The following is a 24,094-nucleotide window of genomic DNA, read 5'->3' as shown; positions in this document are numbered from 1 at the left end:
TTTCTTTTCACGGTTTCAACAATCACATTTATTCCTTGGTTTAAAACTTTTTGGTTCAACAGTTTTATAAACAGACTTCACAAAATGTGCAATATTTATAAACACAGTTCTTAGTTGTAGTGGTAGTAAGAATCTTTACTTTCATCATAATGTTCACTTCAGTTATGCAACATAAGGTTGATTTGTTTCCCCTCTTCTCCCTCCTGCAATTGGCACTTCATTGTAAATTGCACAGACTTTAAAAAGACAGAAAGTTAATCTAAGCATGATGTTAAAAGCACCTTGCCACAGTATTACATTCTAATAAGGCAAATTTTTGTTTTGTAAAGCCTGACTGTGCAACTTGGAGACCTAGAAAAGGTGACAGAAATGCCAACCTTCTTCCATAAGGAACAGGCCTTCATTTTTGCTTCAAAGTTTTCACCCCTCCACACCATCCCCCTTAAAAAAAAGTACAGCTGATAATACAGCAGAACATACCCCTTACAGGGTAAAAGGAAATTACAGCAGACAAAGGCTGGAAACACAGTGCACAGTAGACAAAATAAGACTGTTCTTAAAAATAACATTTAAAAAAAAAGAAATAAAAGAAGAAGAAGGAACTGAACAACAAGAACAAGCAACAATGGAATTTTTATAGTAGAAGAGGATTTGTGGGCTTCATAAATAAGTGGAAAATTACTAAAATACTTTGCTATATAATATAAAAAGGCGCAAAGTGTTTTCCAGTTGTCACCTAAGCGCTAGATGCAACTTTGTAGGAGTAAGTATTTGGAGGCAGCTTTGAGCTCTGGTTGGTGCAGGCATTCCAGCAGGGCAACGCTGCCAACAGTAGGAGAAATCCACCCAGTAAGACACAAAAGCCACTGAAATAGAACGCGGTGTCGTACTCCTGCGTCCAGTCATAAAACCAACCTGGGGGCGAGAATAAGAGAGAAGTGCATCACTGAGGAGTTAAATGTAACACAGCACTGTTAACTTAGAGAAACACCACAGAAAAATAAAATAAAATAAGGCAAACCTATAACAGTTGGACCACTTAGACATGAAACGTGCTTTTCATCAAAGCTGAAACAAGCACACAATCAGATGGCCAGCTCAAGCCAAACAGGCTCTAAGTTTTGTTGAAGATTTTGATTTCACCTTTCCATTATTATTATTAGGGCCAACCAGAACTACTCACATGCAAATTAATTCTGTCTGGTCTTGACCAGCTCACACTCAGTTTATACTATCTACCTTAACCTTACCTACAATTGGTGGTCCGAGGCTGTTTCCAAGTCCAGCGAAGAACATCAATATCCCGTATGCGTGAGTCAGCTTCTCAATTCCCACAGTCTTTGTTGTTACATATGGAAAAATTGACCAGTTCCCAGTCAGAAAACCCAAAATCCCAGAAAGCATTGCTAATGTAAGGTAACTTTTGGCAAATGGAATTGCAAACAAGGCCAATCCTGTCATTAATAAGGTAGTTACATACAGATATAAAGTGTTAACCCACTTGAAATCTGCCAGTATTCCTAAAATAAGTTTGCCAACAGTAGTCATAATGCCAATAATGGAAATGAGGGGCATATAATAGTCATCTTCATTAATGTTTGCACTTCTTGCTACATCTTCCATGAGCAGAGAAGGAGGAAATCCACCAATATCAAAGAGCAAGATGGCAACAAAGAGAGCTGAAAATACTTTGTTCTTAAAAAGAACCATGGTTTCCTTCCAGTAGGTCAAATAGAGCTGCCACTTCCTTTTGGCAAGTTGCTTGCAGAAGTTTGTCTGTTCTACAACTTTCTTTTTATAAGTGTCTTTCTCATTTACATTTATTGAGCTCAATACATTCTTATTTAAAACGCTATCCTGTTTGCAGTCAAGCACATTGTTCACACATTTTTCATCAATGTAGCCCTTTTCAAGGATGCTTATATTTTCTTCAACAGTCTTTTCTTTTTCATGGTAAACAAAATATTGATCTGGGACTTTGTCTACACATGGTTTTTCCGGTGGAGGAGAACCTGATGACTCCAATGGTCTCATTAGGCTGCCACATGCTAATATATTTAGAGACAGAGCACCAACTATTAGCAGACAACCATCCAGTCCATATAGCTCGATAAGCTCTCTTTGTAATGCTGCATATATGAAGAGTCCAACACTTGAGCCTATAAGAGGAAAATAAGATCAGTTTTAACTGAAAAACTGAGAACATCCTTCAACACTAACAAACTTATACAATTTAGCAGCTACGAATACACTATCACAGGAATGGTAAGTCATCTGTGCTCCTCTCTGCTCCATCCAAAGAACTGGTAAGTCATCATCCTGCTTGAAGTTACAGTTTCTTTGTTGAGTATCCACAAAAATCTGAACAACTTATTGCCATTAGCACTAGCAGGCACTTTAGAAACAAGTAAGATCAAAAACATAAAAGAACTATTAAGCCATCCTTTTGCCATGCACTCACATACATGTGTCCCTTCAGGTACCATTTTGAGTTAACACAGAATTTCACGCCTCAACATTTTCCCCTTTCTCCTCCTCACTGCCACCTTTCTCCTCTAAGGCAGGAAGACACCAGGGGTTCACCAAGAGCCCTTTTAGAAAAAGCCCTTGACTGCCTGGTGTTTAAGAAGTGGGGCTCACCCGGTGGGACTTTATTCCAAAGACAGCTCTGAAGCTCTACAGGACTAAACATGCACTTGAGGAATTTGGCAATTCCAAAGGAAACACTGAAGAGTAAGCAATTACTATGAGCACAAGCATTTAAAGCAATCCCACTAATTTAAAGAAAAAGCTTTTTGATGAAGTGAACAGAGACCCATTGTAATCAATGGATGTCCTCCCACAAATACAGAGCATTGGTTCTTCAAGTCAATTTAAAGACAAACTTTAAAATGATTTGGTGAAGACTGTATCTAGGTTATAGAAGAGCCATTTATATAGTTTGGTGCTAAACATAGGAAAAAATAATTAGAAAATTCATACTTGTTTTGTTTTCCAGGTACTAAAATTAACCAGGGCTCAATAAGATCAGATTTTATGGCAAACTACCTGGAATCCTAACAAAAGCCCCTGAAAATGATTCCAAGAAACATTTCTGCAGAAGTTCCCTTATACAAATATGGTGTGGGTCTGGTATCAGTATCTCACAACTCCTATACTGACCATGCCTCTCCTCACTGACAGCTACAGATCAGAGGGGAGACTCCATACAATCTGGAAAACAAGGCATGGGACAGCAGCTGTCTTTAACAGTTCCTACTTTATTATCCTTCTTTATTATCTATCCTACATTAATTCTTCTTGGTGTACAACATCACACAACCTAAAGGCCCAGAGAGAGGGTAAGAAAGACTGCTCAGTATCCTTTAAAGTATTTTCCTTGTGTTATCAGAGGTCCATTTTTCTGGGATCACTTCAACATACATGGATGAAAAAAGCTGGGATAAGCCTTTGGAATACTTCAGAATTTAGTTCCTTTTTGACTGGAAAGGAAAAAAATATTACAAATGTAAGCCCAAATTTCAACTACTCCTTTAAATGTGCAGCTAATGTGAGGTTATGGTGATCCAGTATTTATATCCTCCAATCTCCTTCTCACCTCTGATCCTGTGTAAGAAGAGTGTTCTGTGGAACACTTCCCCTCTTATTATCCATGGTACACAGCCCAAGGTATGCGTGAGTCTGCTTTTATTTGAGTGAATATCCTTTTCTCATCTGTATGGATAACTCATGGCATACACCTGCAAGTGTAGTTACTATTTTATCTGAAGCCTGAATTTATCTCTTCATTACTAATGATGTTTTGACTCATGAAGCACTTCAGGAAGTAACTGAGAAAAATATAATCCCATTTTTTATTGCCAAGGTAACAGTAGCTGTATCAGAGTTGAAAAGTTAGAGAGAATGATAATTAAAAGCCATACCTGTTGAAATCAGACCGAGTGCAAGGCCTCTGCGTTTGTCAAAATACTGGCAAGTGATGGTAACTGTTGCAGTGTACAAAAGGCCACATCCAAGACCTTGAGAAAGAGAGTTAGATATAAAGCAAGCTGCATCCTCTGGGAATTAGTGCCCCTCGTTATTCCTCAGGTAACACAGTAGTGTACTCTGGGTGCAGAGGTACCTCTTAACTCTGGCTCAGCACCAGCCACACCAGCCTCACACTGACAGGGTGACTACACTGCTGCACTGTCCCATCTCCCTCCCCCTGAGCATCCCTGGCTGCTGAACCCGCGTGGAGCAGGCTGGGTTTGAGGTTCTGTGCTGTGTGGAGGGTTACAAGGCTTTCAGCCCAGGGGGTGGCCCCAGAACTCAGCAGAGCTGCATCCACGGGCACCGTGCCCGGCCAGCACCATGCTGGGTCCCTGCTGACCAGAGAAGTGCCCAAATTCCTGACACAGTTAATTTGATCAGCCACCCACAGCAGCCCTCTGCAGCACACAGGGGCAGGTCACCACTTGCTGGGAGAACAGCACTTTCATGCCTCTAGCACAGCATTTTAGGTTCAATCCAATTATGTGGAGAACAACATTGCTCCCTAATGATCTCTAATTTATCAAATTAGAATGAGTACATGACAGACTGCAGAGGAGATGTTATTCCTTTAAGACTGGCACTTCCTTCATGCCTGCAGAAGACCTGCTTGATTCCAGCCCTTAGGTAAAACCTCAGCTTCTCCATCTCTTACAATTGTGTCAACAGAGGACAAACTGTTTTCAAACCTTGATGAATATGCACAGTGTTTTCATCTTTCACTACATCGTAACAGCCTGCCTGTGCAACATCCCTCCCTGCCCAAAAGTAAAGTACTTGATAAATCGAGTACCAGACTACCACTGCCTCTGTGAATCTGTTTCCCATTTCATATTCATAAACCGAGACTCAAAATAACCAAGACTAAGTCTCAACATGAAGGGAAGGCATTTCTTACCAACAACTATCCCATATGAAACATATAGAAAGTATATGTTAGGTGCAAAACTGCTCATCATGAGGCCCCCGGCCACCATAAAGCCACTGAAGATAGCTACTGGTCTTGCTCCAAAAGATGACACACATATACTGCAGACAGGACCTAGAGGAAAAGCAGGAAAAACATTCCTAGTAAATACCAGCACCAGGAAGAATTTCTAAAATGTCAGTCTGTGGAAATGTTTCTTATGATAATTATTTAAATATAGAATTATATTAAATAACAATTCAGAGTACTAATTTTTACGGGGTTCTTTGAAACAGTCGGTTATAAAAACATTCAAGGTCAGGCTTGTCGGATTTGTGCACAAGGAGAAACTGATATCAAGACCATGAAAGGGTACCAGGGCTGGGAGGGAAAGAGCGAGCAAAACATTCCTTAAACATGGGATGATGGATACATACTGGACTGTAACGCTGTCACTACACATCTAAGGACTTGTACAAAGGTTCTGAAAAGAATCTTCATCCAGGGATACCAAAGACAGACCATCACCCAGGCTTCAAGAAGCTCTTTTTGACGGAGCCCAAAAACTGTGCTTCAGAAAGGCACTATATACATTCATCCTGATATTACATTTATAAAATTGAAATGGAAAAACAGTAACTTCTGATCATATTCACAGTAAGAATGCCACCTGGTGCTTACATAGAGGAAATATCTGTTGATATATAGATAAATACAAACAGTACTCTTCCCTGATTTTTGAGGAAATTAAATACCTGCTAGTCAGTATTGTACCAAATAACTCTTTACTACCTATCTTGGTTTCAGCTGTAAAACTACAGAAAATAAAAGGCACTTTGAGAACATCCAGGGCAACATTCATGAAATCTGGAAGAGGTTTCTCCCTCTCTTAACTCCCCAATATTTCTTGGTTGTTTAGTTCTTCAAAACAAGAACAAAGTGAGGCAGAATTTGTACCCTGCCTCTACTCAGCCAGTTCCCTCCTCACAGAAATTGTAGAACAAGCACTTATTTTCACTTGTGTGACCTGGAATACACCTTTTAGTCTTAAGTAGCATGCAAGCTTGGTGCCCTGCATAAATAAGCAACCAGCAAGGGACTTGGCTTGCAAAAGACAATCTATCTGAAACCCTGCAGTTCTAAGCATTCATACATAAACTTATACATTAGCCCCATGATCCTAAACTCAGCAGCTCTGAGATTAGCAGTCAGATAAGCAGATGACCAACATTATTTCAAACAAACAAACAAAACCACCTCGCCACCTTTGCATCAAAACACAGACACTCCACGCTGGATACAATCCGCATAAGCAGAGATTTCAGAGTGTGATTTCGGAGTGTGATTTCGGAGTGTGCCGTTTGTTCAGGTCAGAGCTCCCTGACTCACACGTGGCTGACATTCCCAGCTGATGGGAGGCGAGCCCAGAGAGGTGATAGGAGGTAAACACCAGTTGGAGCCAGGGATGGTGCTTGCCTAGGTTTGCAGACGGGATCGAGCAGCTGGGAATGCAGGCAAGGTTTCCCTGTGGTTACCAGCCACGGGACAAGCAGTTCTGGCAGGCAGGGGCACAGATTCGTCAGCAGGTGAAATGAGCCTCAAAGACCAGACAGGTCAGAACTCTTGCCCTACATAAGAGCTTCTGCCTCGGGAACGCAAAGGGGAGCGAGTCTGAATTGGGACTTATCCAGGCAAAGAGTCAGAGTTACAGGGAATCAAGAAAATGTTCTGGAGAAGGAGGGTTTATTTGGATTTTGGAAACTATGAAAAAGGAAGATGTAAGCACTTGCTGCCACTCAAGAGTCAGCATGCTGTGGGAATGAAAGCTGGCCAGTGTAACTTGGGCAGAGTAACTTGCTGAGAACAAAAGCTGAGAGTGTTTGATTGTTGCTGATTCTTAGAATTAATTGCTAGAACTGGCAAATTAACGTTGGTATGCTTCCTAAAACCACAGGATTTAAAAATAAACAAAGGATTGACTCCGTATTATATAAGAATTTTTCTACAGTAAAAGAACATTAGGTAGTGATAACATAATTCAATTAAGCAGGGGAATGTGCCCTCTTTCTATTCTTTATTTCTGACTCAATACCTTGTTAAAACAAGCAGTATTTCCCTTCCACCTGCTCTCTGTATTTTGACACAGCTACTTTCAGAAGGTCTCTGTCCAGCCTGGGGTGGTGGTACTGGTACACACCTCACTGATCCAAGGTGAAACTGGACCACCTGACACCAAGGCAGAACAAGAGAGACACAGAGCTGAAAAACATGTCTTCATGTCCTGACAAGGACATTCTCCACTGGAACACCATCAAAAGCATCCCTGACAGGGTCCAAGGAGATGGTCTTCCAGCTTCTCCCACTTAAAAAAATTAATCCCAAAGAAGAACAAAAAGTACAGAGACCTTTTTGCTCCAATATGGAAAACAACCTGCACAAAACTGAAGAACCTGCTCCAATAAGCTCAGTATTACTCTGCCATCTCACACAGCAAGAGATCTGGCAGCCCAGCAATGGCCCTGTTTATAAGAAGGAGCACCAGTATAAGTATTAAAATAGTTATTATTCTTCTCTGGGTTATACTCTTCACTGAGTTGAGAAGAAAAACAGCTCCATCTTCGCCTTCATGCTGGGCACTACTACAGTCCCCTCCTCACACTGCCAGAAAATAAAAGTCACAAAAGAAAACCCCCATGACAGCCAGCTTCTTTGTTCTTTACCCTGCCTCTTTGCATTCCTTCCCTTTCTCCATTTCCCAAAGAGCTGGCATTTTTTTTCCACCAGGCACAGTACCTTCAGTTATTACCATGGCATTTGCACAGGAGTTCACTGTACACAAACATGTTATTCTTTACAAGTAATTGAAGCACAATGGGTTCAAGGCACTTAATTCCAGTGAAAATCCAACTTTCCCAGAGTGGGACTGAGACTTGCTCTGTGAACTCCTGCCCCATGGATTTTGTTCAAAGTGGATGTTCTGAGGAATACAGGAGTCTATGTACAGCCACATAAGAAACAGCTCTTCAGGCAGCATAAGGGTTTTCATTAGCTGACTCTCTTTCAGACAGATCCTTTCTCACCGTAATGTGAACACCACAAAAATAAAATCCCAGTGGCAATCCTCAATAGTAAGCATGAAAAATAGCTTTTAAGCCAGCATTTTGTTCAGTTTGCCAACAACTCCAGGGGTTAGCACTAGAATTAGAATAATATTTGAAGACATTGATAAATATTTACCTCTTTTACAAATAAAATCTCTGGGGCTTTTTCCTTTCCAAATGATGCATCTTAAAACTAGACCAAACTCTATCAAAAAAAGATACCAGCTCAGTTGATAAGAATGATAGCCAACTCTAGGAGGAAAGACTCAGCAGCCAGCACTGATCCTCTGACACGACCTGTCACAGCTCAGCAGACAGTGACACAATTATCAGGCTCTGCAGGGGAGCAGTCAAGAAGATCCCTAGACAAAATGGGAAGCAGCAGCAGAAAGAATATGGGTTTTCACAGTAGATCTTTATGCAGACAGACCAAAGAGGGAGAACACCTAGAAGGATTCATTTGTACATTGATATTTTTATTATTTTGAATAAAAGACTTTACCTTCAGTGAGACCTGGATGTGACAGTGAGTCCTTCCTGAGACATGAAAACAAACCATCAGCTGCTCACAGAGGAACTTTATAACTACCACAATCTGCTGACCTCCTGACAAGTACAAAGTTGTTTCTTTTATGGACATCAAGAACTAGCACTCTCTTCCTCAATATTTTCACATGAAGAGAAAAAAAGAAATCTGCAAACCGACAGTCCCATCCTCCACTTGCTCATCTCGAGGGTCCTCCCTCCTTCATCTCATACACACACAAAACCTTTTGCTAAACAAACAATATTGGACAGCTGAGTTCTTTTTCTTATCACCTCCATTAATCTGACCCACCCTAGTGTTGGTATCTGTCCGAGCCTGTTGAAACCATAGAGTAGAAGCAACGCTCATGGACTGCACGTAAAATCCACTGGACAGAGTGCAGGAATATTTTTGCATATTAAGTTCATTTTTAAAACCTGGTTATAATAAACATAATATTCTCCAAATGTTTGTAGTCTGGATATGAATATAGATGAGAAGAAAAGCTTTTTACACCGGACAGCAACCCAAGTGATTGGAAAGACTGCTCCTTTCTGGTAAAGTTATTCTATAACTGGGCTCCTTTTCAGAGGAATCTTTGGGGCACCCTCTCCCCTCCACAAAAACTATGTACAGCTTCCATACTTTACAATGGGGGCTATGTATGTGTGAGGTTTTGGTCCAAAAATAAGTAGATGCTGCAAAGGCAGTTTTAGAATTGTAAAATTTTTGCTTGAAAACCCAAAATTAGGCTTTTTTAACATTTAACACAGAATTCCTCAGATCAGTAGAAACACCCCATCAAATTATCAAGACATGCCTCACAAGAGAGAGTCTTCCCTTTGTTCTTTCTCCATTAATGAAGGGAAGGAGGAATGGGAGACACTGCTGGTGTCTCCTCCTACGCCAAATACTGTGAAGTCAACTCTCAGGATAAACAGCAGTGGTGCCAATTACAGGCGCCAAGGTCTTTGTTTTACTTTTAACAAGTGTTAACATGGATCAAATTCAATTTCAGGCTCCAAATGGATGTAAAATTAAGAACACTTGGTGCAGAACAAACACATGATCTTCAAGAAGGTACATAAATATCCTCCTCTAGCCTGTTTTAGTAGGGGAAACATACTGAGCTTTTCCAATTTCTTCATATGCAACAAGCCCTGGAGCCAAGTAGCCCGATCAAGGTTATAACACCTCACTTGGTAGAGGAGGTCTCACCTCCGCCCTGTACAATAACACTGATGCTTTTCTTTCACTGTTTTAGGCTCATTTCTTCCAATGCACTGTCAGGTCGTGTCACAAAAAGTCACAGCCCAAGTCATCCTGCGAGGAACAAGCCAACCAGGTCCCTGTCCCGTTCCCTTTTCCAGCTGACATTGGCCTTAGCAACGCTGCCTGTGCTGTGAGCAAATGGACAGAAATGGAACACCAGGAGGCCAGGAAACTCATCCCAATAAACAAGGTGCTGAACTGGGTTTCTATGTCTCCAGTCTAAGTTTAGCTCTCATGCAAGTCAGAAGTAAACATTTCAGAAAGGATACCAACACAGTAAACATGAAAGGGCTCACCAGCACCAGGTGCTTAAAAAAAAGTTTAAGACTACATGTACAGAGGGAAGGGGGGAGACACACAGAACCTTTTTCTATGCCAGATGCCACACGTATCATCCTCTTTTTGGTGAAATTACAGTAATAACACAGCAGAGTCACTGGACCTACCTTTGTTACAGAAGCCAACTAATGAACGTGATTGCTGGTGCTATCAATGACAAAAGTCTTCCTAAGAAAATGGACACTCACTTATTTCCTGCCTGCAGCTGCAAATCCACCATTTAATAATGGTGGATAATAAATAAATAAGTGCCATTCTTATTCCAGTCTGGCACGCACAGCTTCAGAAAGGTGATGTTAAGTTGAAGAGAGCTCACAGAGGAGTCAATGGCTCTCCAGAAAAGCCTTAACTAAAAGTGTTGGAGTCTTTTGTGTCAATGGCAAAAAGACTGAATCAAGGTACAGGCTTTAAAGAAAATTTAGAAGTAATTTGATTGTATTTTGTAGACGTCCATCACACTAATCCAGGGGTACTTCAAAATATACCACTTGAAAATAACATTCATCAGATGAAAACTTAAACTAAGCAACTCCTATCGTAAGTTTGTATACTTTCAAGGAGGAAATTGATTACTGAGGAAAAGTTTTGCAATGGAGAATGCACTAAGCAAATAAACATGTTCTTATTCAAATGAGCATTACAGTATTTTCTGTATGCAACATGAATCGTTTTAATAGTATTGATACTTAAAAATGTCTTTGGATAACTACATCAGAGACTGGACACCAACATAAAGGTGGAGAAAGGAACAAGCAACAAACACTAGAAGAGAACATTGCCCAGAGAAGCTGTGGCTGCTCCATCCCTGAAGTGTTCAAGGCCAGGCTGGATGGGGCTTTGACCAACCTGGGATAGTGGAAGGTGTCCCTGCCCATGGCAGGGGGTGGAACGAAATAACCTTTAAGGTCCCTTCCAACCCAAACCATTCTATGATTCTATGATTAAACTTAGGAACAGTAAAAGGCAAGAAGACTTCTGACAGGAAGGAGGACTTTGGAATAAAGCAGTCCTGTTACGTGCAATATTGCTGCTGAAATCAGCTTGTTCAGCAAGATTATTAAGTTACAGATAATACCCTTTCATATACATGAAAATACGTTAATTTAGAAAAATTCAGTTAGCCTGATCATCTACTTAACACAGGCTACAACACACAACGGCCCCACCTGGTCTATAATACTGGAACCTGCAATAGGAGAAATAAGAACAGAAGCAAGCTCTCTTTTCCTATATTTATATGGTTTTGCTCTGAAAACACATATGATATTTACCCTAGTGACTAGGTCTGAAAAAGGCCTGCTATGAAATCTACATGAAAAACTGTAGCTTGTCAAAAGCATTCTAGTTTTAGGTAGCGGTTACAACACTTACATTGTCCCTTCAACAAGTTTACTTAAAGTAGATTTGTCATTAAGGTCATATCCCAGTTTGATAAGACAAGAGGGATCTTCAATTTCAGGTAAAGCTCAGAACATATATTTTGTTTTCAGCCAACTTTGATAACATCAATGCAATTAAAAGGCCCTCGCTGTACTTTTTTTTGAAGGCATTAGAAGTAGGAATGATTATTAAGCTTCCAAATGCCAAACTGGAAGAACACATAGACAGACAGCACTCCTCCTAACTTGCCAAAATTTCATTCAATCATTCCATACCAAAATCAGCTACAACAGCACCTTTGATTTGTATTATTCAGTCACAGAAGTTTATATTTGCTGCTGTCGTGGTTTAACCCCAGCCAGCAGCCAAGACCACACAGCTGCTCACTCTCACCAGCAGGACTGGGGAGAGAATTGGAAGGGTAAAAGCTGCAAAACTCGTGGGTTGAAATACAGCAAAAGCCACACACACAAGCAAAGCAAAACAAGGAATTAATTCCCTGCTTCCCATGGGCAGCAGGTGTTCAGCCATGCCCAGGAGCACAGGGCCCCATCACACATAATGGTTACTTGGGAAGACAAACACCATCACTCCAAACATCCCCCATTCTTCACCCCACTTAATACACTGAGCTTGATGTCATATGGCCTGGAACATCCCTTTGGTCAGTTGGGGTCACCTTTCCTGGCTGTGTCTCCTCCCAGCTTCCCATGCACCCCTGGCATGGCAGCATGAGCAGCAGAAAAGGCCTTGGCTCTGGGTAAGCCCTGCTCAGCAATAACAAAAACATCTCTACGTTATCAACCCTGTGTTCAGCACAAATCCAAAACACAGCCCCATACTAGCCACTAAAGAATATTAAACTCTTACCCCAGCCCAAACCAGCACAGCTACAAAGCACACCACTGACAGATGCTCACAGTAGCAAGACAGAGGGCACGAAGAAATCTGGAAACATGGTGCTGACATACAGGAAAGGGGGCTGAGGCTCTTATCAGAGCCATAGATTTCTGGTCTCCAGGGAGAGGGTTTTTCTTCACACCTTCTCTTGCAATTCCTTCCTGTCCAGTTTTTTCTTCAGTAATTACCTCGTTTATCTTTATTTTCCTCCCACTTCACTCTCTCACTCAAGTTTATTTAGGTCTTGATGCACTAATAATGGGAGTTAAAGCCCTTAATACAGAAAAATAAAAAAGCATGATGGAAGAGCAGTCTACAGTGCTTTACCCATCTACACCCTGAGACTGAATATAGTCTTCTTGTGGTTAATGATCCACCTGCCTTTGCCCATTCCTGTTCTGCCTAATGATATAAACCCTAACAGATGTGACACCAATATTTGGCCAGTTACAGTGTCATATAAAGCAGTGGTCTTCATTCAGGTCCTTATCCGAACATCTACTTTCTTTTAAGGAGATAGTCCTCGGAATCCTGAGCTGCATTTTGTCCACTGAGCTACATAATTGCTTTTGCCCATAGCAGTTGCTCTGCTGACAGGCAATTTTTTCCAGATTCAGCAAAAAGATAATAGTTCCCATGGTGAATCTCTGAAAAACAGAAGTTAGTGATTTGACCCAGTACAACATCTGTGCTCAATATTAAAGCAACAAACTGGACCTACAGAATTTCAAGGTGGTGTTTTATTTCCCTAAACCTTGCTGTTGTTCCTCAACTGACAATGTCTTATTAAAGAAAAGCTTCCAGTAACGTTTTTTTTTTAATGCTAGTGCTACCCATAACTTTCCAGGCTTCAAAGGGAGTTTTTTCTCAAAGACACAGTGGAAAGGAGCCCTCACTCACCCTAAATGGCAGGTTTACCCCTAGAGCTGAAAAATTAGTAACTGATTTATTAATTGACTGTTTTTCATAAAGCACCTGAACCATTTCAGATTAACAGTTTGTTCTGATTTTAAAATACTAATGCTAATGTTAGTATTAAAGCCTCATTAAAAAAAAAGAAATCCCATCCACAAAATTTTCATTCCCAGAGTTTGGTTCTTCTAGTTTATTCAAATACAAAAATTTTTAATTTTTTAAGGGGAGTATTTTTACTGCTCTTTTAACATTATGTTGCTTTGCTTTATGCATAGCGGAACTGTAAATGTAATTTTCTTACCTATCTTGACCCAAAACAAAAATGCAGCATCCTCATTCTACCACGTGCAGCTGTCTTTGATACAATTCCGAAAGCACACACAGACAAAAGCATCTATTGGAAGGGTTCCAATTTAAGACAGATACTGTTTCTACACTTACTGGCAAGCAATCCGATTCCGTTTGCTAGGGATCCAACCCAAGCAGTCTTGCCTTTCCCTTCTCCGAAGGCATCCAGCCATTCTAAATACAAGACTCCCACCGCCAGCGGTGATCCATAACACAGGAACTGGGTGAAGAAGGAAACGAGAACGATCACCCAGCCCCAGCCACCATCGGGTGGTTTCTGAAATACCATCTTGTCAGAGGAGTGTAGAGGGACGGGCAGAACCTGTGCAAACAAAACCCGGACAGAGGATCAGAAACGTGACTGAGCGAGTGTGCTGACACAGGTGAGCTGGGCAGAGAAGCACACATCCCAACAGAGGGTTATTTCAACCATCCTCCAAGAAACAGAAGCAACACAGCAATGGAAATTACAGTACCATTTGGTACTTCTACCCCTTCTGAATAATAGAGACAGTACACAAAGCATGACAAGTCGTACACGCATCAGTACTGTATTACAGAGAAGGGAACATTTCATTTACTGAATGTTAAATAGGCTTTGTGAGGACCTCAGCCATTAATATCTGCCACAGTTCAACAAGAGAACCACATGGTCCCCAGCTGTCAATACCATGGATATCCTCAGTGAAGCACATAGGCTTAAAACACAAGAAAACCTACAGGTATAAAACAATTCCAATTAAACAACTTCAGATTAAAAAAAAAAAAAAAGTCAAGTATAAAAATATCAATTAAAGATGAAAAAAAAAAAAAAAAGAAGAAAAAAAAAGAGTAAAAAATTTCTACTTAGTTGTCATCTCAGCATAGGGTCTTGAAATTTAGCAGGGTGTTTGCCACCAGATAGTGTACTCTGGGAGGGACAGGCCAAGAGGAAGACTAGCAACAGTTTAGCACTCTGGTCTGTCAACAAAGAGAAAGTTGCATCCAAAAATCACTTAGTATATATTAGTGAAGTGTGTTCTAAACTGTGTACAGGTGTGGCTTATATGCCAAGACATGACAGCACTAAACATGCACACAAAAATCTGCTATAACCTGTTACAGTGTCTGCCCTCTGTGCAGCTGGCACACAGCACCCTTCCCCAAACTGGCAATCACTTCCTGGACTCCATAAATACCACCTTGTTCCTGTGCATTTATGGCTTTAAGTAACCCACCATCCTCACACCTTCTCAAGGCTCGTTTGTGGATACTTCTAAAACCAAATAATTTAAAAGGTTTTCCTAGCTGCATTGCTTTAGAGTTTGGATGACTCCAGTGATACAGTGAGTCCCCCTGTGCACACAACTAACCTGCCCTCCCCTCTCTACAGCGAGAAGTGAAGATCACACAACCTGTACCCTGTTCCTGGCTCTGTCACTAACCAGACGTATGAATCTCAAACAATTTTATTTCCTTTACCCTGAAAGATAGAAACAGATAAGATCTTACCCTGTTTTCTTCATGAGATATTCTCAAGGACCATCTTCACGCTGCAGCTTACGCACTAAGACTGCTGCAGTAACAGCTCTGCTCAGGGAGACTCCCAAGAGGCAAAGCAGAAAAATAAATGTATTGCACTGCCTTTTTGACTTACAACCCGAAGGAAGTGGAAAAAAAATTGCTGCTGTATGAAAGCAATGGTGTAAACAAGTAGGCAATAAGAGAATTTCCATTCAAGCTCCTCACACTCTATCCTTGGGCAGTTTTTTAGAATTTGCATGGAAAACTTACAAAAAACCTACAGTATAAAATTTTGAGGAATGATTGTGTAGAGACGTGAAAAAGACAAGTTCTAGTTTACAGATGCACTTAAGTGTTACTTTGAAGATAGGCACTTACAGATGATGACAAAAGAAGTCCTTCAGCTTCCTACAAATGTAATTTCACGTGGCAACTACCTGCAGAAAAAGAACAACAAAGCAAGTTTTCAGCCAAAGTATCACTGGAACAGTGAACACAACTCTGAAAAAATGGCGGCCTCACATTAGATTTCCTCTTTTTAATATCTTTTCAGAGGAACTTCAGAGGCAATCAAGTTATTTCAGTGGACAAGTACTGATCCCCTGACATTAATTAATAGCTGACAGCAGCCTTGAGCCTCAAAGTAACAACATTATCTACTAATGTGAAATAAATTTTGACATTCTAGGGCCTTTGGGAATGATTTACAGTTTTAACACACTGACTGTCCTTCAAGAGACAGTATTCCCAGTTATAAACATTACAAAGTTATTTGCTTCAGTTTGAAATGTAAGCCCTGACTTACTCCAATATCTGGTGAGTGTCTCTTATCCCAGGAGATGCAAGGGTGACAGCTGGGATAGACAGAAGTTATACCATAACACATTGAAGTATTAAAAAGCTGCTTATAGGTACTTTCTTATAACACTAACCTTTGTACAAAAGGGGATCCCCATATTTCTACACAAAATATTTGAGCTATTTGAACACCGTCACCAAGAGCTGACCTATGCATCTTTCCATGCACTTCCCCAGGATGTGTGGAATATAATTACTCCCTGTCTTTGAGAAGAATCACAGTCAGTGCTACAGGTTAAAAGACCTGTAGCAGGTCTTTTAACCTCCACTTAATTCCAAGCTATGGGAAAAGGAGCTATGCTCACTGGGCATTCTAGTGTCTCAGGAGAAGTTCATGGAGAGCTTGTGGAAGTCCTTCAATTTATTGCCTAGTGATGTCTGAGCAAGAGAAAGTCCCAGGTTCTGCTCCCTCCTCTCTGGGCAGTTCCATGTGTTTTGGATACACATAATCGCGAGATAAAATACATAAATAAACATCCCAGGTCATAGGAACCCATTTAGGGATCTTCCAAATCTCTAATCTTCAGCTACCCTTTGGTAAGATGACGTGTTTTATTTAGGATATAGATACTGGTCTTTTAGAAGACAAATAAGTTTTGACTTTCTTGTTGATGTTTAATTTGTCCTTTAGCCAACATGTTGAGGAGGTATGTGTTGCTAATGAAACATTTATGTGGAACTATCTTTACAAAACCAGCTCCCTCGACATCTTTGAGCTGTAGACTGAGTAGCAGTCTGAGACAGCAATAAATTTGTGCTTCACTGATCTACCCTTTGTAGAACACTTCTCTAGGGCTCTCTTAAAAGCCATCACACCTGTTTCTGCATCCCCATTACATTCTGAAACTGATACAGTAACGTGGCTGCTTCACAGCAGTCTGAGATGGACACCAGTGCCTGATGCACGCTGCTGTACTGCATTTACTCCTTGCATGCCTGTGTAATTACAAGGGTTATGGCTGATTTTTTGGAAGTAATTCACTGCATCGTGATCCTCCGTGTTTGTTACAATAAATAAAACACTGTTCTGGTGTCACCTTGGGGGGTTCACACCTTGGTGCCTCTGTCCGGGCATCCCGGGGGCGCTTTGGGGGGCTGGGGGAAAACCCGGGCTGGATTTTGTCTGGAGTATGGAATGGGGGAAAACACGGACTGGATTTTGCCTGGAGTATGGAATGGGGAAAACCCGGACTGGATTTTTCTGGAGTACGGAATGGGGGAAAACCTGGACTGGATTTCCAGGGGGGAAAGAAGGGTTGGACTTGATGATCTCAGAAGTCCTTTCCAACCCGGCTGATTCTATGATTCTATCATTCACCTTGTTTTGTCCTTGCCTAAGAGTAAAAAAATAGTGGAAATAGGTAACTGCTTAAACAACAGACGCTCAGACAAAGCAAGGAAGTTTTCAGGTAAATAATGGAGGTAGACAGTAAATAACTTCAACTCATTTGTTTAAAAAGTAACTTTTAGGAAAAAAACACTGTTATATTGATTTCCACTATATCGATGCCCTAAAATTTGGCACAAAGACAACTTTTGAGTTCAGTTCTGCTAAACAGTTGATGGAGAGGAAGCAAGGACAGAGCAGGAGAGGAAAAAAGTTCTTGTAGACTTAGGTCACATAGTCTTTTCTAATAGAAAGACTGAAAAACCTCTGGATTCGTTCCTCATCTGCTGCAACACTGCACAGCATTATTGACTTCAACCAACTGCTCCCAATTTATGGCAGCAAAAGAGCTGACCCTCTACATCCTGACATCTGTTTTGCACCACAGATCTCTTTTGCATCTTCTAGCTAAATAAGAAAATTTTAGGCATCAAAATCATCCCTATTTTTTAAATGCTTCAAGCCATTTACCATCTGCAATTGTCAAGCAAAAAGTAAAAAACACCATCATTTCCCCCCCCCCGAAATGATCCTCAAAGGCATAACAGAACTATAAATTCCCAGAATCTGTTTTTAAGGACTGATGTGACCTGGCTTTCCCTTCCCTTTCTTGCAGGTTGCTCCTCACACTGCTGTGTGCCTATTACCTAAACTGAGATGTATTTTCTAACTCCCCTGAAGGCACAAAGCCCCTCCTGCAGAGAGCCCAAGAGGTGCCAGACCTGTGTGAGGAGCCTGTTCCCCAGAGCCCTCTGCTACAATACATAGTTAAAGATGTCCCTGTTGACCAAGCTGCTGCTGGGACTGTGAATATCAATCCACTTTCTACTGGCACAGTGTTTAATGCTTCCCTGAAAATGACAAGTTATACTATAATAGCTTAGTAGGAGGAACAAGAACTGACAGAGGAAATTAAACCCTTGCTACTCCCAACACCACTTGCATAGGCACTGAATCTGTGCATCAACTTGAGAGGGATCCAAAGAGCCTCTTACTATTTTCTATCTGTGTGAAAGAAGGACACAAACTGCACAGATAAATGTGGCCACCAAAAATAAAGAAGCAGAAGCCCACACAGAAGAGAGAGCTCAATAGTTTTATCTTAGAGCCAACTAGGAAGACTTGTGTGATCCTGGAAACAGACAAACAACCCTGGGTTTAAGATTCAGGTGGGAACGATTTCACAAATCTTCCCTTTCACAAAACCTAGGGATATTGTTTCAGATTCCAGGAAACCTCATTACATTAAAAATACTGAAATCTAGACATGAAGCATAAAGAATTAAACAGCAATTTGAAGTTTGGTCAGAGAAAGCTTTTCAGTGAGTTGTACTCACTGCGAATAAGAATCAGAGGAAGAGAGCTGCTTGGTGAAAGCCTTTACCAACCACAACAAAAAGAAACCCTAGAGAACAAACTGAACAACAATTTTAATGTGGAAAGAGAGAGGTGTCTGGCTGCAACTGTTTGCTTTTCTCTGAGCAGCATTATCACAATAATGAGTTCTCTTTCTATAAATCTTAAAATTTGGCTGAAAGATGACAGATGAGCAACAAAAAAAGAACAAGAGTACAACTGAAACACTAGCCCTCAGCACAGAAACTTGTATTAATCTGTGGCAAAGGGAATCTTGAGAAAGACAGTAGCAATGTGATTGTTTCCAGTTTGCTATTTGTGCAACCAGAGCCTGGGTAAGTGTGCTGCTTTCTGTGAGCAGCACATGGCTGCAAAGAAAGCCAATGTCAGCAGAAACACTGCATGATTAACACTTGGCTAGTCCAGTTTTGCAAGGCACTGGTACAAATGAAGCCGGTACCAGCCAAAAAGATTCCCTCTTTTTGAGCTGAATCAGATTTCTTGTAAATTTCCATTTATTTTTCAGGGAAGTTCTTGCCATTATCATCTGAAGTTTCTGCTACCCTTAGCTGGCAAGTAACACCTAAAGCATGAGAGTGGCCATGATGCACTATGGTTGTTTTTAACACAGTCATCATATCCAAACACCTGCACATATACTGATGTGACAGCAAGAGCATTGTATTAAATTCACTGAAAAAGATGCATCTGTACTTGGATGGCATCAGACTTTGATGTCTAACTACAGTAGCTTCCCATGTTCAAGTATTTAAGTTCTTTCACACTGAGTATATATATATTTCCCTTCAAGTTCTCAGCATTCAAGTCTACCTACTTCTCATGCTTCTCTAATTGCACCTTTGTAAGTTAAGCAAGAGGCCCATCAACATTTCCTTCCATTGCTGCCTGATGAGGGGAGAAGCATGAAGTTTAAAATAAAACAAAATACCAGAACAAAACTTACCAACGACATAATAATGTTTCTCTATTGTGCAAAATCCGTTCACATAAAGAAGCATCTATGGGGCAGCGCATAAACCAGCCAACTTTGTACATATCTGTCAGCTCAGCAGAACCAGTCCTACCTGTTTCCAGAGCTTCACTGCCCCAGAGGGGATGGAAAACCCCCCCGCAAGTATACCTGCCTGTCGGACACTAGCATGCATCCATGCAGACAGACGAGAGCCGGCGCTGCTATAAACCACTAGCCACCACAATTTACCAGAGGAGAAGTCCTCTGCAGGACGAGAGCGCGGTGTGCATCGCCTTACCCATCACAACCTGCGAGGGCTCCCGTCGGCATCCGCTCCCTCAACCGGTCCGTGCTCCTTGGCCAAGTCCTCCGTGGGGATGGATGGCCTCTTATAGACCCCGGCTCGCCTCGCCTCGCCTCTCCCCACGCCCTCCGGGGCCAGCCCACAGCCCTGCTCCGGAGCACTGCGTTACACATTGACGCCTTCTACCTCCAGACCAGTTTCGACGGCAATCGCTCATCCGCCCAGTGACGCGCACCATGAGGTGACCGAAGGTCGCCCTCGCCGCCCCGATGCCACACACAGGGAGAGACAGGTCGTGCCGCACGGCCCCGCTCCCGGGCAGCCGCAGCTTCCCAGATGCCAAAGGGCGCCCGGGATGGGCACGCACCGGTGGCCACGGGCGCCCGCTGCCACGTGCCCGCGGCAGGTGGTGATGCCCCACAGCGCCCAGTGCCCGCTGGATGCCAACAGGGAACACCGGGAGGCCCCCACAGCCAACGCCGAGGGGTGCCCGCGGTCTGCACCGCGGGGCGGACGTCGATGGGCACCGCAGGGGATGCGGCCGCCCCGGCGGGCGCCAGGGACGGCGGCACGTCCCGCGCCTGCCCCTTTGCCGAATCCAGGAGCTGTGGAGACCGCGCGGAGCCCCCTCGGGGACACCGGCCCGCCCCGGCCCCGGGGCAGCTCCCTCCCAGACCTCCGTCCGACCTTCCCCGCGGCCCGGACCGGCCCGGCCCCCTCGCTGCCCCCCACCCGATCCCCGCGTCCCCGTTACCTGCGGGCGGGCGGCCCGTGGGGCGGGGGGCAGGAGCCGCCCCCGGGAGCCGGGACAGCCCCGCATCCCGGCGCGGCGGGCGAGCCTCGGCCGGCACGAACCGGTTGTAACTCGGGCGGGGGAGGAGCCGCCGGGGGCCGCCGCCGCCTCCGCCCGCAGCCCCGGGGCGGGGGGGCGGCCCCGACCCCCGCCCCTCCGGGGGCGGCCGCTCCGCTCGCACTCACCTCCGCCGCCGACCCTGCCTTGATCCCGGTCCCGTTCCTGCTCCGCGGGCAGACCCCGGCCACGCCGCCTCCCCCCGCCCCGCGCTCTCCGGGGCGAGGCGGACGCGGGTCCCCGGCCGAGGGTCGTGCCCAGCCCGGCGCCGGGCGGGAGCCGCCCCCGCTCCCCGCTGTGTCCCGCCTGCCGGCTGCCCCCGCCCGGCCCCACCGCCACCCTCGGAGAGGGCCTGGTCCCCAGGCACGGTGACCCCCTACTGCCATCCCCTGCTCCGGGCAGTCGCCCGCCCGCGCCGAGGCCCAGGAGGCACCGCAGCACCGGGTTGCCCCGGGCACAGCCGCGGGGACCAAAGGCTGCGGAGCCGCCGCAGGACGGGGATGGGCGCTGCCTCCCCGCCGCCACCGATGCCAAAAGGCCGCAAACTTGCGCTGCAGACAGCGATGCAGCCCACGTGCAGCACTGCAACCCCAGCCTGCCAGCTCAGGGGAGAGACCACTCACCCGTGGGTCAGCGCAACTGCTGCCTTTAGAGGCCGTCTCATCCAAACCCTTGCCCAGATCAAGTGTGCGTGGCACCTACAGCGCTGTTAGACATACGGCAAGGTAGCTGTCAACTCGCTCAAGTTCATCCACCTGCGACTTTCACCCTCCAGACTGCAAAGTCTGATGCAGAGGCTGACTGAACACTCAGCAAGCATAGGGCTCTATCCATGGTGTGTTCAGCATGACAGCTGTGCTGCTACCTCTACCCAATCAGAGCTCAGGTACCAACACACTGCAGGTGGAAATACAAACATTCCCAGAGTTGAGTGAAATTCTGAGAGCTGAAATATTCCTAGACCTGAAATGCTGATGCAATCTCAGATGTTCACAGCCTCTGCATTTCCTACAGGTATGGCATAGCTCCCCTTTCAGACCTGCAGTCCAAATATTTGCATGCAGTCCATGCAATATTTACAGGTTCATGAACTTGAAGTATCTTTGAAAGTGTCTAGATCCACACCTCACAGTGTTCCTGTAAATACTTAAGTTAATACTTGCTACTGGAAGGACTGACGGAAGAACAGCACAAACTCAAGACTCACTTGTAAGACATCTCAGTTGGCATAAGGTTCAGTGTTACGTATCTCATGCCAGAAAGGGCAGCCAGCTGAAGGGGGGGAAAAGAAAAGAGAACAGGAACTCTGAGAACTCTAGAAAACTGTTCCAGGGAGCAGAACTGAAATAAATGGCATTTAACCTAGAGAGAAGGCAGAGGGGGAACATGATAACCTTCCAGAGCTGTAAGGTTACTGCAAAGCAAAGGGAATTAACTGTTCTGCATATACATTAGGCAATTACAAGAGGTGAGTGGGCTTAAACCCCATCCACAGATAACTGCTGTAGATATTAGGAAAAGCTAGGCTAGCTTGCTGCTGGCAGAGGTTTCTTTGGGAGAACACAGCATTTTCGGAACACACATGCACTGGGTTGCTGAAACAAATGACTGAAGACAGCTGCCCAGATAGTAAACAGCCTCTGCTGACTTTGATCACTCCTTGGGCTCCAGGACACAGGCTGAAATCGAAAGGCTAACTGAAATCTTTCCACAGCCACACAAGAGATGGCTGGGAAACAACAATTCTGAAGTTCCCATCCAAGATGTGCTGTTTCCTACACTTCAATACAAAACCTTTTTGCATGCAAGTGCATATAAAGCTCCAGATCCCATTACAGTTCTTGATACAGAAGCTTAGAAACCAATGTTGTGGGCTAAAATTAAATATTTCACTCTAGCAAAATTGGCTATGAGCATCTGAAAAATATTAGTCTATTCACAAGTTCACAATGGTTTATCCATACAGAAATGTTCAGAAGAGTTAAGGCACATCACTGACAGAGTACTTTGACATATGCTGGATCTTTATGCCGAGGGAGTTTGCCAGTTAGATGCAAACCAAACCGAGTTTACATGACAGGCAGCTCTGGACCTGAACAAAAAACCCCACTTGAGAATAAAAATGCACTTTAAATGAATACATATTGATCCTAATTGCTTTGCTCTAACTTCTCTGCATGTCCTCCTGATGACAAGTCCTCTGCTTTTAATTAAACCTGGGTTTAATATGAATATGCCAGTCACGTGCATACCATAATTTTGAGAGGGCAACCTTGCTGGCAAGAGACAGAACTGTGAAAACAAGCCACAGAAACAAAAAGTTGGAGGAAAGTCCCTCCTCCATGTCTCCTTTGTCCCTGGTTTCATAACAAGCAACACAGTTCCGTTCAACTCTAGGTTTCTGTTCACTTGGCCTACAGTATTTTGGCAACTGCCATTTGGCTTAGATTTCAAATCACTGATTAATCTTCTAATTTCTTCCCTTCAGAAACCTTCCTACAGGCCCTTCAAAGGCAAGTAAATTGTAACAGTGCCACAGCTGCACTGTTCATAACTACACTTTTGTCCCACACATCACCAGAAGAATTCTTAAGTCCTCACTTTAAAATAGAAAACAAAGTAAAACACTGAACAGTTCCTATAACAGTTCCTCCCTCCCCCAGTCTCTGAGGTTTAAGAATCCAAAGGATAAAAGTACACATGTAGCATGACCAGGGATGAGAGCAGCACCTAGTTAAAAATTTACCTTATTTTTGGTACACTACAGTTGCAGGATGTGCAGTTCTGGGTCACTCACAGCTGTACCACCATACAGATGATCTAGGAATGTTCTCTACTTCGCAAAGAGTGCAGCAGCAACAGCTCCTGAAGGTACAGAGAGGAAATTTAGAGGGTATTCTTACAGCCATCTTGGAAGGGGTCCTTCCTATCAAGGAATGCAGCTGAACACCCCAAATCTGAACAAAAGGAACCATCACCCTGGGTAAAGAGGGGCTTTGTTTGTTTGTTTATTTTTAAAAGAAGGTACAGATTCTGCAGCAGAGGAAAAATCTCAAAACATAAACCAGTTCTAAAAGATTTGATCAACTATTGTCCTGTAACCTGTGGTCCAGACTAGGGAGCATCCTTTTGCATATCTGCAG

General features: G+C 43.4%; 1 protein-coding gene across 4 annotated transcripts; it reads right to left on the bottom strand.

The window, feature by feature from the left end:
- SLC16A9 (solute carrier family 16 member 9) lies at nt 1-21,006 on the bottom strand. 4 transcript variants are annotated; one of them, XM_064662419.1, is made up of 8 exons: nt 20,856-20,967; nt 20,096-20,261; nt 15,602-15,660; nt 13,814-14,042; nt 4,931-5,074; nt 3,924-4,019; nt 1,251-2,159; nt 1-915 (listed from the first exon to the last, which is right to left on the bottom strand). In XM_064662419.1, exons 4-8 carry the CDS (start codon nt 14,007-14,009, stop codon nt 737-739), a joined length of 1,524 nt encoding a protein of 507 aa, XP_064518489.1. In that variant the 5' UTR covers nt 14,010-14,042; nt 15,602-15,660; nt 20,096-20,261; nt 20,856-20,967; the 3' UTR covers nt 1-736. The 4 variants fall into 4 exon arrangements, with proteins under 4 accessions (XP_064518489.1, XP_064518488.1, XP_064518490.1 ...); XM_064662418.1 differs by having other exon boundaries at nt 20,096-20,248; XM_064662420.1 differs by lacking the exon at nt 20,096-20,261 and having other exon boundaries at nt 20,856-21,006.
- Nucleotides 21,007-24,094: the final 3,088 nt, after the last annotated feature.

The sequence above is a fragment of the Pseudopipra pipra genome, chromosome 8 (genome assembly GCF_036250125.1).
Source record: "Pseudopipra pipra isolate bDixPip1 chromosome 8, bDixPip1.hap1, whole genome shotgun sequence".
NCBI lineage: Eukaryota > Metazoa > Chordata > Aves > Passeriformes > Pipridae > Pseudopipra > Pseudopipra pipra.
Note: the sequence above shows the minus strand (reverse complement) of the source record. Positions and strands in the feature narration are given on the sequence as shown.

What these genes read in the sequence shown, in the direction of transcription:
- SLC16A9 (XM_064662420.1), bottom strand. Translation starts at nt 14,009, where the DNA reads ATGGTATTTCAGAAACCACCCGATGGTGGCTGGGGCTGGGTGATCGTT. An exon ending in ACTCGGTCTGATTTCAACAG is followed by an intron (nt 2,160 to 3,923) that starts GTATGGCTTTTA and finishes TTCCTCTTATAG; the next exon opens with GCTCAAGTGTTGGACTCTTC. An exon ending in CCTCGGACCACCAATTGTAG is followed by an intron (nt 916 to 1,250) that starts GTAAGGTTAAGG and finishes TCTCGCCCCCAG; the next exon opens with GTTGGTTTTATGACTGGACG.